Source organism: Pelodiscus sinensis, chromosome 15 (genome assembly GCF_049634645.1).
Source record: "Pelodiscus sinensis isolate JC-2024 chromosome 15, ASM4963464v1, whole genome shotgun sequence".
In the NCBI taxonomy this organism is placed as follows: domain Eukaryota; kingdom Metazoa; phylum Chordata; order Testudines; family Trionychidae; genus Pelodiscus; species Pelodiscus sinensis.
The window spans coordinates 35,388,430-35,404,989 of NC_134725.1; the positions used below are offsets into that span (position 1 = coordinate 35,388,430).

Here is a 16,560-nt window from a genome sequence, read left to right on the forward strand (position 1 = left end):
ACCTGTAACCACTGAAATTTTCAGCAGGTACACATTTACACCCGGGGGGCGGTTCTATGGGAGCCAGTGCTTTAAGCCAGCTTCCTACTAGCACCACTTCCCGTCCTCTGTACTGCTGCTTCTGTATCTGAGGTAGCAGCAGGGACAGGGGGACAGGTAGCAGTGCTTGCAAGGAGCCTGCTTAAAAGCCGGCTCTTCGTGAGCATTGGCTCCTTCCTGCCTGCCCCACGCTGCTACCTCTGTATCAGAGGCAGTAGTGCGGGTGGGCAGGTGGCTTTCTGCAAGCCAGTGCTTGCAGGGAGCCTGCTTAAAAGCCAGCTTCACGTGAGCACCAGCTCCTGCCTGCTCCCCCCACGACTGCCTCTGCTACAGATGCAGCGGGGAGGACAGGAGAGGAGAGGAGAGGCACGCTTTTGTGTAACTGTGAATGTTAACCAATGGGTCCAGGCTCATCGGTTAATCATGTAAATATGTATACTAACACATCCCTAATGCGCATTAGTCTGTTTTTGAATATGCATGCTAGAAAACTGGTTGCTTACCTATCTTCTTGCACAAATGTGGGGATTTGCAAATAATAGGTACTAGCAAGTTCCTATAGATGCCCAGTTACACCATCTTCTGAAAAACATGGACCCACGTGTTCTCTTTATTATGCATTATGGGTACTGCTACACTGTAGGGGGTTTGGAAGAGGTATGCAAATAGCGCTCGCATTTGCATTCCCATTTCCATTTTTTTTTCTGGAGTGGCTTTTCTGCCATTTGGCCCCGTTTATACGGGGCCAAATGTCAGGGAAAAAAGCCCTCTTTCGAAAGCCCCTATAAATCTCATTTTATGAGGAAGAAGGGGGCTTTTGAAAGAGGGGGGTTTTCAGACATTTGGCCCTGTGTAGATGGGGCCAAATGGCGGAAAAGCCTCTTCCAGGAAAAAAATCTGAAGGTATGCACACACTATAGCCGTACCCTATGACTGCTTTTATATTATTTCCAACAGAAAGAAAAAGAACCTCTCAAATTCTAAAGCTTTAGATAAAGAATAAAATACTCTGTACTATCAATGAAAAAAAACTGATTATCTTAAATGATTTTGGTATATTCATAAAATAAACAGTTCACCTTTGTTTTCAGAGTTAGAACCACTGTTAGCATCAGGCGCAGGTAACATATCTTCAAATCCCCAAGATACCATGTGTTTTCCACCAAGCAAACAGGAGGGAGATCCAGGACCACCTTCCAGAAGCAGCAACCTTTAACCCCCCCAAAAATAGAGTAAAATACAAAATGAAAATGTTTTCAGTGTAATAATAAAAGCAACAGTTAACCAGCTAGAAAATTAAGATTAAAGATATTTTTCAAGAGGGAAATTTCTTATCTCTGTTACAGTTCATAATTAAGCGATCTTCAAAAAAACCCTAAATATACTAAGAGTTAGCCTTTTATTAGTATTCTACCTCAATTACCAGATTGCCAATTTTCCTAGGGCTTCCCAAATTTTCATTTGAGTAACTATAAAGTCTTGGATTTGTCAATGGCACACGTATTGAGACTCATCTTTTATCTTTAATACTGACGTATTTTCAAGGTCAATGCAAAAGGGCTACAATTAGAAAACTTAATACCTACCTGTATAATACATCAGCCACAGGCAGGGATCCCAGGTCTGTCTGTTTTTGTAATAGATGTACTGTGTGAACAAAAGTTTTCAGCGATCCTCTAGGACAGTAAATAAAATAAGAGTTACAAGTCTTTGTGAAAAATAAGCACTGATTTTTACACAAGAATAGAAAGCACAACAGATATTCAAACATAATATCCAGTAACAACTTGATGCAAAACTTTAATGATGTGTTCGTGTTCTCTCTCTCTCTCTCCCACTCTCTCCCTCCCCCCTTGTTCTGAATTATTTCTACCCACTCTGGGGTAACACAAAAGGTACGTCTACACTGCAGGGCTTTCCGGGATACCAACTCCGCCGCATCCAGGGAACGCATTTGCTCTTCCACTTTTTTTTTTTTTTTGCGGAAATGCAAATGCACTCTTTCAGAAGCCTGTCTTCCTCACTCCATGAGGAAGAAGGGCTCTTCCGAAAGAGGAGGATTTACCTAAATTTGGCCCAGTGTAGACAGGCCAAATTTTGGAAAAGCTTCTTCAAAAAAAAAAAAATCGGAAAAAGCTTTAGAGTAGACCTAGCCAAAGAGGAGGCATTGGGAAGGACAATATCGGACTGCCAGACCTGAGCCTACTTATTTTGGGCATCAGCTTCCACAGACAGCTCGATAAACGAAATGCAAGGGAGGGGAACTAGAGCAACTTAGATCTCTTTTATTCATTGTTAAAGGACTATATTTGGTTTAAGTGTTGCAAATGAAGACTTCAAAGGGATAGTCCAATGCTTTCCACAATTGATTATCCTTAAAAGGAATTTAAAAATCTTAAGTCTAGGGAACAGAACTGGTGGGCTACACTAGCAAATGTTTGTCAGAGAAGATGAACAGTAGAAATCTCGTAAGTGTTTTTTAGGCCACTACTAAAATGTGTCTTATAATGGGTTCTTCCCCAACTGAAGGTTATCTCCTTAGTAGTTTCTTCAAAATATTAAACTTGCAGGTTCAAATAGAAACTTAAGACAGCAGATTATGTTAGTTTTGTACTTTAAAGGCATCTTTCTTTATAAATGGTGTCCAATACATGGAGGAGTACACAATTTTTGTAGGTAAACATACAACTCAAAATACTATAAAACTGTAGGTAGCATTATATAGGCAACTTTGTAAAGACATAGAAGAAGACCTTTAATTCAATTACTTTATTTAATTTTGGTTCCTTTAACCATTTATATTCACAAAGAGAATATCAATGCCTTTTGACAATAACCTTAGACATGCCGCATAGCAACAACTGATCCCATATGGATTCCAGCTCTGCATTTTCACACTGCAGTCTGGTTTTGAATTTTGCTGAAATATGGCAACTTTCAGGTCTGTTACTGAATGTCCAGGGAGACTGAAGTGCGCTCCTTTTGGTTTTTGAATGTTACCTTCTTTGATGACTAATGTGTGTCCATTTTGCATAGAGACAATCTGGTTTGGCTGGCAAAGGTAGCACATGATTGCACAGATCACATTAGAAGATGTGCAGGTGAATGAGCCCCTGAAAAATTGACTGTTGTGGTTCGGTCCTATGATCATGTCACCTGAATAGCTATGCAAACAGAGTTGGCAATGGGGTTTGTGGCAGGGATTGAGGTTTGTGGGCTCCTGGGTTAGTGTTTCTGTGGTGTGGTATGTAGAAGGCAGTCATCCAGAGCATAGGAAATTTGAAAGGTATATACATTGGCAACTAAATATAAAGCACTTCCTGCAACTGATGACAGACAGAAGTACATCATTCTCCATGTAAGCCTCTGAGGAGAAATAAGCTGCAGGATCAGGGACACAGAGCACAGGGAGAAGTCAGAACTCTTCCCCATTTACTCAAAGAAAGATGATGAAGAGAATGTTTAGTATCCTCTGCAGACCATCGTTATAGACAGGTTCAACACAGTACAGGAAACCACATGCACATGAGTCTTAACCTAAGTCTTTCCACTTCCACACGAACAAAGTATTTATATTTCGCATATTGGTTTCACCTTTTCCAACCAGTTTTTAATATAAAGAGAGACTAATGGTATTGTATAATGAAAATCTTTTCCATAGCAACATCACATTATAATTTCTGGCATTCTTTAACACAAACACATTGCCACTAACTATGACAAATGCCTGATATAGACTCTTCTTACCTTGCACAGGCCAAGGCGACAAGGGCAGCAGCAGCATTCTCTTTTTGCTTATATGGAATCTGTTGGCCTGAGGCAGACGTTTCCTCTAACCAGGAGCAGAGCAAAGATTCAATTCCATTAAGACAGTCAGCTGGTTCTTTAGTCAAACTCAAAGGCTGGCAATCACGAAGGCAATTCAATAGTACCTCAGCAGTTATGTTACAGAGAGAGGGATCTGTTCTACTTTGAGACTGAATAAGAGGAAAGACCAACAGAAGCCCCATACGTGAAGTAAATGGTGCCTGCTCAGGTTGCTGTAACAGTCCCTGACGCTTGAGCAAGGCCAATGTTTCTTCATCCCCAGAATTCTCCCGTTCATGTTGTTCTTCCAAGGCTAGCTGGCGCTGGGCATTCCAGAGTCCACGCAAAGCATTTAAACGGTATTCAAGCAGGCGGGCATACGCATTGCTCTGGTTTCCGCAAACAGAACGCAAACGCTCAGCTAGTTCCGTTGGATTCTTAGTCTCAAATGTTAGAATCTAAGAAGAGAACATGATCACATTTACTAGTGCAAACATTTCTTTTATTAGAAATGCTTTTAAAATAAAATCCAATAAAATACATGGCACATAACTTCTAAATATTATACGGAAACACAATACCAACCTAAAGTATTACAATATTTTTACACAGAAAACACCTCATGCCCCAAGGAAATCAGGATTGTTACTTGACATACATTTTGTAGTACTTTCTCCGGTTTTAGAAAATTGCAAATGACAGTGCTTTCCTCAATCTGCTAATTTCAACAGCTTCTTCCCACTGTGATTTTTTTTCTTGCAGTAACTCTTTGTTACATATGCTTCAAATGTTTGCAGTTATATCATGTTATTTTCCTTACTGATAGCTGATGTCACAGCAAACACACACATTATGATCAAATGTTTCTATGAGCAGAAAGATGTCTGTTATCTTGGCATTTTCAAATAAGATGGGAAACTAAGTGGGCACAACAAAATCAAGTATCATGGCTAGCAAGCAATGTTTTGAAGAATTTCTGCAAAATACTAAGCCAGAAAACTATTATTTCTGAGATGGTTGATAGATCTCTTTTCATTATATGAAACAGTCCACATCTGAAATCAGCAGAGTCACCTGGATTGGTATTCCCACAGAACATTTTCTGATATAGATCTTTAGATTCATTCCCCCAACTTGGGGAGCCCAAATACATTTTGTACATCAATATCTCCAGTCTAAGAATATTAGTTACTAACCTATACATTACACTGAATAATACATTCACAATAATAGCTGTTTATTTTAAATTGCTCTTTTAAAGTGCTACACTTTGTGTAGTCTCCCCTCTTCTGTGGTAAAATATAAACTCTATTAATTGGTATTAGAGGTTGTCGGACTTTAACATTTTATACGCAGGAAATGTGTTGCTTGCAATTAGAGACTTGCAAATCAGTATCCACAGACTACATTTGCAGATCATGGATTGAATACAGATACAAATTTTGTATCTATACCAGGATTACTACTTGTAACTCAGTAAGATGGCTTCTCAAATAGAAAGTAACAAAAAGCGGTAGCAAAGAGGAATAATTAATGAAGATTAATTCTAAATAGTAGGTCTTTCAAAGAAAAGGTGGCTTCCGATAAGGTTAAACACCTAAAACGCTGTTGGTGTTTGGGTTTTTGTTTGTCTATTTCTTTGTTTTTTATATGTTTGTTAGACAAATGTCACAGGCAACACCAAAAATAATCTGTTTACTATTTGGATTCTCCTTTGATATTATGCAAAGGCTAGATCATTTGATTTGTTTTTCTAATCAAATATGTTCTGCTTTTTTCCCCCCCACTGTAAACGTAATAGTGTCTTTAAAGTGTATGTCACATGAGGTTTAAATATCTAATGTGCCTAGCTACGCAATAAGTTCCTATATAGTATTGATTCAGACCTCTCTTCAGCCTTTTTGAACTATAAACAAAGTCTGTCTCTAATTTTAAACAGTTACCCACTTAGTGGACCTAAAGCATGAGTTTTAAAATGAGAATGCTATAGTACAGGATTGCCATTCTGTTAACAACTTCCATGAAATGAAAACCGAAGAGGAAGAAGAAAGGAAGTGAAAGACATGAACTGTTGAGATTGACTGAGTAGAACTTTCAAATCAAAGTTAAATTTCAGCCTAAACTCTGTATGTTGTCTTCGGTCAGATAAAATGCTGTATACAGGCAGTCCCCGACTTACGCGGATCCGACTTATGTTGGATCCGCACTTACGAACGGGGCTTTTCTCGCCCCGGAGCTCACGGGCGGCGGGTCGCCACCCGTGTCCTCCGGGGCGAGAAAAGCTTCTCCCGGTCTCCCTGGTCTTCTGGGGGGGGGGTCCAGCAAAGCCGCTGGACCCCCCCCCCCCAGCAGACCAGTGATACCCGAGCAAAACTGCTGCCTGGGCGGCTTTGCTCAGGTGTCCCTGGTCTGCTGGGGGGGGGGGGGTCCAGCGGCTTTGCTGCACCCCCCCCCCCCCAGCAGACCAGGGAGACCGGGAGCAAAGCCTTGGAGCACGCCCACAGCGGGACAGCCCGGGCGCGCCTGGGCTGTCCCGCTGCGGGCGTGCTCCAAGGCTTTGCTCCCCGTCTCCCTGCAGACCAGGGACACCGGGAGCAAAGCCGCGGAGCACGCCCGCAGCGGGACAGCCCGGGCGCGCCTGGGCTGTCCCGCTGTGGGCATGCTCCAAGGCTTTGCTCCCAGTCTCCCTGGTCAGCAGACCAGGGAGACGGAGCAAAGCCGTGGAAGATGCGGGTGGTCCTGCCACCCGCATCTCCCTGGTCTGCTGGGGGGGGGGGATGCAACTAGTGCCCCCCCCAGCAGACCAGGCTTTTCTTGCCTACGCCTGGGGCAGAGCAGCTGGGGTGCTTCTGGGTTGCTCCAGTAGCGCCGCTCTTCGGCGCTACTGTACCAACCCGGCAGCACCCCAGCTGCTCTGCCCCAGGCTTCCTGATTCAGCCGCTGCTGGTCAGTTTCAGCAGTGGCTGAATCAGGACGCCTGGGGCAGAGCAGCTGGGGTGCTGCTGGGTTGCTCCAGTAGCGCCGAGGAGCAGCGCTACTGGAGCAACCCAGCAGCACCCCAGCTGCTCTGCCCCAGGCGTCCCCAAGTCAGCCGCTGCTGAAACTGACCAGGGGCTGACTGCAGGAAGCCCGAGGCAGAGTTGCTCTGCCCCGGGCTTCCTGGAATCAGCCGCTGATTAGTTTCAGCAGCAGCTGACTTGGGGACGCCTTGGTTTCTTAAGTTGAATCCGTATGTAAGTCAGAACTGGCGTCCAGATTCAGCCGCTGTTGAAACTGATCGGTTTCAGCAGCGGCTGACGCCAGTTCCGACTTACATACAGATTCAACTTAAGAACAAACCTACAGTCCCTATCTTGTACGTAACCTGGGGACTGCCTGTACTAATGAATACATTATATAGCACTGATAGCCTTAACCACAGGGAAACAGTCTTGAGCATAACTTTTACAAGTGGGATCAGTAGTGCAGCTCAGTGATACCATGCCATATAATGGATAGGAAAGACTCTCCAACTTTTTAATTCTGAAGACCAGTGTCATGAGAGGAAGGATCTCTAAAGACTTGCGCAAATACAAAACCTGTGTCCACAATGATCCACTACCTGCAAACATGATCCATAGCTGTAAAGAGAATATCCACAGATTTGCAGGGATCTAAAGATCTTCTCATCTCCCAATTCAACAATATGTCTCAGTATAATTTCCCCTCAAATGCTACATTTAGCACACCAGAAAGAAAGGCTCTCTAGACTGCTGTTGAACAGGAAGCCATGTGCCTCAAATTCCATTTCATCCCTAACCTGTGAAAAATAAACAAAAATTATGTACCCTATAATCTAAAGTCTCCTAACTAAAATCTGAACACCTGGAAGAAAGTTCAACTTTTCTCTTCACAGAAGCATGTTTTGACCATTGATTCTGTAATTTTTTGCTTTAGTAAAACTTTCTGATTTAATGTGTATATGTGCAACACATAAATGTTAAAAAGCAAAAAGTGACGTAGTAAGTGTTAATCAATTTATTTTACACGAAGAAACCATTGGGGGGGGAAAAAAAACAAGCTTTTTCCAGATGAAAGAATTAGAACAAGTATTGCTGCTCTGTATTTTTATGATCAGAATCAAATGTTTAAGTCACAATTTCTTCATAACTATTCTGACACTTATGATTGGATATTTTTAACTTTAATTCCAAGTAAACTTTAAATTTCAATTTTAAACATTTTGTAGACAAGAAACAATGTAATTAAATGTCTTCATTATTCTTGAAAATTCGTGATTTTGACATTGTATTCCATTTACAAGAGTACATTTTCAGTATTCCATCTATAAACAGCAAAAAGGATTATTCTGAAAGGATCTGGGAGATAATTAACAAAATAGACATCCTATGGTGCATATGCCTAAGTGACGGCTACATATATTGATTTAGCAATGCCCATAGATTACTAAGCTTTTAAAAATCCTTTTGATTATTCAGAATTAGCCATTTTAAATGGCACCTTATAAGTACTAAGAAGTCCATTAATAAGGCAAGATTGTTCCTCAGATACTGATTACTAGAGTAAAAAAAAGTCAGCCTTAAATCTTTTTATAAGAATTATTTCATGCTTTTTCTTCTTAGCAAATGTTTGATATCGTTTCTTTTTGTAATCTTTTCTCATGCATATTAAGCATACAACATTTAAATCTACAAAATAAGTTTCATCCTGGGCTCAGATACATTTCCTTATCATCGCAATCAGCTAATGAGGCCACAAGCGGGGGATGTAAATGATTAAACTAGTTAACTGGTATGGGCTGGAGCAGCCCCCCAGTCGCTACTGGGGGGGGGAGCGCCTCTCTAGCTTCCCTTCCCCCCCCACACACACCTTCTCCTCTTTAATCAGTTAACCGATTAAACAATGTTTAACTGGTTAACCAATTAAGCAGGATTTTACATCCTTACCACAAACATCTTACAGAGGAAATAAACAATAATTTGTCATTGTACACAGGCAGGTGAGGAAAGGATGCATAAGTATTGATTACAAAGGTACAACTCATCATTTCTGCAAACTGATCAGATCTTCCACTGCTCAAGAGAGGGATTCAGCATCACTGTACAAGTTGAAGGAGCACTAACCCTCAAATTATTAAGTTTACTAATTTCTTTTAAAACATGATTGCAGCTCGCACATATTAAAGACATGATAACTGTGAAGCCAAACCTGAAAGACTCTAATAAAGACATTAGAGAGGTATACTTTGGGGTGACATACAAAACAACATTTGACTCCACAATCAATCAAGAATTCAATTGGCAAACTAGCCAACTGAACATTTCCAGGGATGCAAAGATCAATCTAACAATTAAAATTATACTTGTCACTGGAAGATTTACCCAGTGTTGCTTGGATACTTAATGCAAGTAAGTCTTGTTTTTCTTCATTTAAATTATTGTTCTGAGGTGGTGCTGGGGATACGGGGTTCAGTATATAGGCTGCCCCTAAGAGAAAGGACAACTCCTACAGCTCGGCACCAGGAGACATGCCTCTCAATGGCCGCTGCAGCTGCTGGGGACACAGCCAAGGGATGGGTACATGTCGCCCAGACAGACACACACAGACCAACTGAAACACAATTGAATTCCACCTATATCCTATTGTCTTGGGGGAACCAACCCCTGACCTTACTTTAAGTTATAAGAGGAAGCTGTATACCAAATTTGGTGGTCCTTTCTCTTATCACTTAGGAGGAGGTCTTGAATGAATAGGCTCACTGACGAACAGACAAATATACAGTAAGATTAAGATTACAAATGCAATAGCACTGGTCACTAAAAGTGACTAATCTAAATAATCAAAAACTAAATCACTGGATTCCTCCCCTCTATTTACTTTGCCTTTGGTTTTTAGAAAGTCTCTGTGTAGGAAACAAAAGGAAAAATAGGAGTTTGAAAACGTTTATTTATTGCTTGAATAATAATACCAAAATAAACCATTTCATTTTAAATGGGAATGGGAAGTGATGCTTCCATAGACATAGTGATTTTTCAGCTCCATTTAAGGGTTTTGGTAAACTCTGGATCCTTTGAGAACAATGAATGATGTTTACAGGCACTAAAATATTATTTTATATATATATATATATATATATATATATATATATATATATATATATATATATATATATATATATATATATATAAAAATAAAGGTGATCTGTTCAAATAACTGCTTATAGCAGTATTTCTGTATCATGTATCTTATGTTCTAAAAATATGAAAGCCTGTTTTTACAAGTTATTGCTGGGGGGGGGGGGGGGAATTTATGGCTCACTTAAATGGACTGACCAAATATGTAACTGAAAAGCAAAATCTTTAAACAAATGAGACGAAAATGGCAAGTACTGAAGCACACTGAATTCTTTTAACTCTTTGAACTTCTTATACTAAAATTTACCAGAGAACTACAATCAATGTTTCCTTGGAGTTCTGCAAACTACATCAAATTCAATATATTAAAATACAGGATTTCAACCTTTTAATGGAGAGATTGCCTGGTGGACTCTTCTCTTTTCACATTTAGAAGCTCATGACATCCATGCCAACTACAGCAATCACTTAAATAGAAAAGAAACATGCAACTGTTCAGATACTGCAGGCCACAATTTTCCAGACATGGTTTTTAATGCTGGATGCCCACTTTAGATACTGAAAGTTGGATTTCCTGTGGTGCTAAGCACCCACAATTCCAACTGAAGTCAATCAGACATACAAGCATACTTGAACAAAAAGCACACTAAGTTAGAAGAACCTCTAAAATGGAGTTCGGTGTTGAAAATTTCAGTCTGGCTGGCGTGTCAAATGCTTTATCATTTTTGAAAAATAGAAAAGTAGTTAGCAGACTTCCTTACTGAGTCTGAGCTCAAGAATTAATCTCTTTTGTTTTTTCCTCTTCTTAGAAAGCCAATAAAGTTTTATGCTTTAAAAAATAATTAATTTGATCAAATGTCATTCCCTCTTTTAGACAGCAGCACATCTAAAAAAATAATAATAATAATCTCTCCTGAGAGATTCTGATTGCAAAAGGAGCACAAACAAAAAAAAGAGGTTATCTGGGGGAACTGCATTGTGGATTCTCTTTTGGATTTTAATAGAAGATTACGCTATGAAGTAAATAAGATTAATTTGTGAGAAGACTATCTTGTAAAGAGATTTTATAAATAAAACAATGCGTCTGAATCTGTAGTTGCCATCCACCTGAAATATACTGACTTCACTGGACTATATATGGACTTTACTTGTTAAAAAGAACATATGAGGATGACACAAACTGGTAAAAAAAAGGACGTACTATGAAAGAAGTCAGAAAGCAGGCTAAACCCTAAATGCCCCACAATACTTAAGCATGACAGGACAAGATAGGAATAGCTTTGGCTGTTACTTGAATTTACTCAGTTTTATGTAAGCTTGGCCTAAAAAGTTTTTGTACCAGTATAACTATTTCAGTTAGTGTGTGGGTTTTCCCCCCACTAAATAGTCCCCAATAAAACTCCTAGGACACATTTATACTAGTATAAAAAGATACCTTATGCTGAAATCACCTACTGCCTTTCCCATATGAGAACAAAAAGCAATGTCAGTATCACTGCATGCAAACTGGGGGCATGTCTACACAGCAGGGCTAAAGCCAAAAGAAGCTATGCAACTTGAGCTACGTCAACTGTGTAACTTAGGTCGAAATAGCTTATTCTGGCTTTTGGTGCTGTCTACACAGCTGGAAGTCTGAGAAAGGACACTCTTCCTCTGACTTCCCTTACTCCTCATACAATGAGGGTTACAGCAGTCAGAGTAAGCAGTCTTCCAGCTTGACATTATTTTGACATTACGTCAAAATAACTGCTTGTAGTGTAGGCATGGACTATGTTACTTCAGAATAACATCAGTCATTCCGAAATAATACTGCTATGTAAACATAGCCTGGAAGTGGGGAGTTGCACCAGCTACACCAAAAAAACCTGAAAAAACTGCTCATGAAGCTCCCTGATGCTGTTCAGGAACAAATTTACATTAACACCCCCCCTTAATTCCCAACGAGGAGCTTTTTATCTGCTACTCAAGACACACAAACCTGGAAATTCCAGACAACCATCATCTTAAGCATTGGCACACTTACTACAGGATTATCTGGCTATATCGACTTCCTCCTCAGACCCTATGCTACCAGCACTCCTAGCTACCTCAGCAACACCACTGACTTCCTGAGGAAACTTCAGAACATCAGTAAGCTACCTGAAAATACCATCCTGGCCACTATGGATGCAGAAGCCCTTTACACCAACACTGCACATGAAGACAGAATACAGGCTAACACTGCACACCTAGTTAGAGAGTTCTGTGACTTTGTCCTCACCCACAACTATTTCTGATTCGGAGACAATGTGTTTCCAAGTCAGTAGCACAGCCATGGGCACCCACATGACACCACAATATGCAAACACCTTTATGTCTAACCTTGAACAACACTTCCTCAGCTCTTGTCCCCAAGATTCTTATATTACTTACGCTACATCAATGACATCTTCATCATATGGACCCACAGAAAAGAGACTCTTAAAGAATTTCACAAGGATTTCAACAACTTCAACCCCACCATCAACCTCAGCTAGGAACAGTCCACACAGGAAATCCACACTACAGTACAATTAAATAATGGACAAATTTCCACCACCCTATACTGGAAACCCACCGATAGCTACACTTACCTTCATGCCCCCAGCTTCCATCCCAGGCACATTTCTCAATCTCTTATACACAGCTAAGACATAAGATACAACTGGATTTGCTCCGATACTACTGACTGAGACAAACACCTACGGGATCATTATAGAGCATTCCTAAAATTGAAATATACATCTGGAGAAGTAAAAAAACAGATTGAAAGAGCCAAAAAAGTACCCAGACATGAACTACTTCAAGACAGATCCAAAAGAGAAAACAACAGAAATCTACTTGTCATTACCTACAATCAACAACTCAAACCCCTCCAACGCATTATCAACAATCTACAACCTATCTTGGAAAATGATCCCTCACTCTCAGAGGTATTGGAGGAAAGGCCTATTCTCACTTATAGACAACCCCCCAACCCGAAACTAATTCCTTCCGGTAACCATGCTTCACAGCTACAACATAAACATCCAGGAACCCAGCCATGCAATCAGCCACGGTGCCAACTATGCCCACATATCTATACAAGAGAATTCATTACTGGAGCCAACAACATAAGCCACCAAATCAGAGGCTCATTTAACTGCACATCCAGTAATTTGATCTATGCCATCAAATGCCAGCATTACCCCACAACTATATATATTGGACAAACTGGACAGTCCTTACGGGAAAGAATTAATGGACACAAATCAGATATCTGTAAAGGGACCATACAAACACCTGTTGGGGAACACTTTAATCTTCCTGGGCATGCATTAACAGATCTTCAAGTAGCTGTTTAGTTAATGTAGCATGATACCATCTACATGTTTTGTTAGTCTTTAAGTGCTACCAGACTATTGGTTGTTTGCTAATTAATGGTCTTTATCTGCCTCTTTTGACTATCCAGTCTTAGGTACTTAGAGACTACAGGCAGTCCCCGACTTACGCGGATCCGACTTATGTCGGATCTGCACTTACGAACAGGGCTTTCTCGCCCCGGAGGTCAAGGTGGCGGATTGCTACCTGCGAGCTCCGGGGCGAGAAAGCCCCGTTCGTAAGCTTCTCCGGTGCCCTGGTCTGCTGGATACCGTCTCCAGCAGACCAGGGGCACCGGGCGGGTTCCCGCACTTCTGAGGCTTTGCCAGAGCAAAGCCTCAGAAGCGCGGGGAACCGCCGCTGCTGCCGCTTCAGTCCCGGTGCCTGTGGTCTGCTGGGGACCGTCCCCAGCAGACCACAGGCACCGGGACTGAAGCGGCAGCGGCGGCAGGTCCCACGCCTCTGAGACTTTGCCAGAGCAAAGCCTCAGAGGCGCGGCACCCCGCTGCCGCTCTGCTCCCCGTGTCCCTGGTCTGCTGGGGATGGGGGGACGCAGCTAGTGTGCCTCCCCTCCCCCAGCAGACCAGGCTTTTGTTTTGGACCCTGGGGCAGAGCAGCTGGGGCGCTGCCGATTGGTCCTGCAGCGCCGCTCTGGGCACTACTGGACCAACCCGGCAGCACCCCAACTGCTCTGCCCCAGGTCCTGATTCAGCCGCTGCTGGTCAGTTTCAGCAGCGGCTGAATCAGGACGCCTGGGGCAGAGCAGATGGGGTGCTGCTGGGTTTGTCCAGTAGCACTGAGGAGCGGCGCTACTGGAGCAACCCAGCAGCACCGCAGCTGCTCTGCCCCAGGCGTCCCCAAGTCAGCCGCTGCTTAAACTGACCAGCGCTGACTACAGGAAGCCCGAGGCAGAGTTGCTCTGCCCCAGGCTTCCTGGAATCAGCTGCTGATCAGTTTCTGCAGCAGCTGACTTGGGGATGCCTGGGGTTCTTAAGTTGATTCTGTATGTAAGTCAGAACTGGCGGTCAGTTTCAGCAGCCGCTGAATCTGGATGCCAGTTCCGACTTACATACAAATTCAACTTAAGAGCAAACCTACAGTCCCTATCTTGTACGTAACCCGGGGACTGCCTGTACAGAGGCTGCCATGTGGCCCAGGAGCTGAAGGAGGGGTTTTGCTGTAGTTTGGAAATAAGATAGGACATCACGACAAAGCTGTCTTTGCATAAGTATACCATGGTAGTTATGGATTCCAGGCAGTCACTGTTACTAAAAATTTCTGATTTAACATGCATAGGCACATGCACATACTAAAAATTAAGCATTCATAGGGACAACCACTAGAAATAGCAGTATGAGTTTACTTGTACACTGAAGTAAATAAAAGAATGTCTTTCCATGACTTTAACTGTCCTTGACTGTATTTTAAACTCTCAAGTGACCCATAAATAATGGGCAGGAAAAAAAAAAAAAAAAAACCTTAAGCCCCCAAATGCTACAAAACAGACACTAATATCTCACCAGGGAGCTGATGTAATGTATTGTAACTTTCTGAAGAGCTGAGACACATTGTGTAATAATGATGTCAAAACACAATACTCATGCACAGAGCAGAGATCCGCTATCATTTAAAATGCCAGTCATGTTTTTATTAGGTATGTAAAATCCTGTTTAACTGGTTAACTAGTTAAAAATTATGTTTAACTGGTTAACCTATTTAAGGGTAAGGGGAGGGCCACTCCAGCCTAGCTGGGCTTGAGTGCCCCTCCCAAACTTGTGAACAAGGGTGGGACAGAGAGGCTGGGGGGGGGCAGCCCCCTGACCACAGCAGGCGGGAAGCTATTATACTCCTACTCATTAACCAGTTAATCATGTACAACCCTAGTTTTTATATGGCACTGTGGTATATTTTTAATCCTCTTCGCTACCAAAGAAATCACAACTTGCTGAATGGTGATTTGAGAGTGCAGATCTGGAGCCCTGGTTCTCTGATAACTCTCTCATCCAATGGGTCTGAGCAAAGGAGCATCTCACTAATCCTGGAACATCAGGCTCCCCAAGCTATCCAGTCAGAGAACAAAAGGCCTGCAACCACCAGATTGGCTCAAGTGACTTGAGTGGGCTGTCTGAGCAACTCTGTATCTGCCTGCTTCCTGAAATGCAAATCCAATCCTGTTCTTGATTCGTATGCTCCGTCTGATGCCTGCCTCCCACTTTGCTCTGGCTCTGTGTCTAATCCTTGCCTCTTCTCTGGTTTCTGCCTTTTCACCTCACTCCTCACCCTCAACTACCAATCCTGGCTCTAAACCCTGGCTCTGGTTTGACCTCTCTGCTATCTGGCAGATGACTTTGGTTCCAGCCCCTGGTTCCATTCCCTGACCTAAAAGCCTGCACCATCCACTATCCTGACTATTAGACTAGACAAACCTCCTATAGTTTGGTCCCTTATATTCCAAGAAAGTGAACTGTAGCAAGACTGGATCCCATAATTCAGCAGACAGAAGTAAACTTCTGTGTGCATATAACCATAAATAGATACATTAGTTCTACTGAAGTGAAAAAATATCACCATTTTCTCTTATAAACTGTGCTAAAACAGACTCACTCGATTCTCTAAACTATGCAGGTAAATTTAAAGGCCTAAATATCATGAAGAGATTAAATAGTTTAAAGTATGTAAGAATTCCAGATACCTCAAGAACAATGGTATTTAAGAAAGCTTCAAATAATACTTATTGGAGAAAGAAATACAGCAGATGTAGCTTAATGCATATTTATTCAACTTGCCATAGGGAGTCTTAACTGCTTCCTTAGGTGTCTTATCACTAGATTTGTCAATCTTCTTGCAATTACAGAAGAGAGATTACAGAATATGATAAAAACCATAGCAAATAAAGTTAACTTTCTAAATGTATCGAAGAATATATTAAACAGGAGTCATGTGCGTGTGGAGGGGAGAGGTCTACAAAAAACCTAGTCATATAACCAGAAGAGAGACTCTAAATTCAATACTATGAAAAAAACCTAATAATTAAATCAAGTATGAAGATTGTCTATATACTAAACTCTAGTACGTACCAGAATATATATGTTTAGAAATATTTCTGCACACCAAAAACCTAAAGTAAAACAATTTTAAACACAGAAAATATATAAATCTAAAACTTTTAAAAGAAAAATCCTGTATTCTGAATTGATTACAA

General features: G+C 41.5%; 1 protein-coding gene across 3 annotated transcripts in view; it reads right to left on the bottom strand.

Annotated features, from left to right (window-relative positions):
* Nucleotides 1–16,560, bottom strand: part of HECTD4 (HECT domain E3 ubiquitin protein ligase 4) — a 147,260-nt gene that overhangs the window by 117,831 nt on the left and 12,869 nt on the right. For all 3 annotated transcript variants that reach the window (XM_075898745.1, XM_075898744.1, XM_014572912.3), the window contains exons 2-4: nt 3,787–4,304; nt 1,626–1,715; nt 1,119–1,249 (exon numbers count right to left, since the gene is read on the bottom strand). In XM_075898745.1, coding sequence (XP_075754860.1) covers nt 1,119–1,249; nt 1,626–1,715; nt 3,787–4,304 — 739 coding nt within the window. The remainder of the gene's footprint in view (nt 1–1,118; nt 1,250–1,625; nt 1,716–3,786; nt 4,305–16,560) is intronic.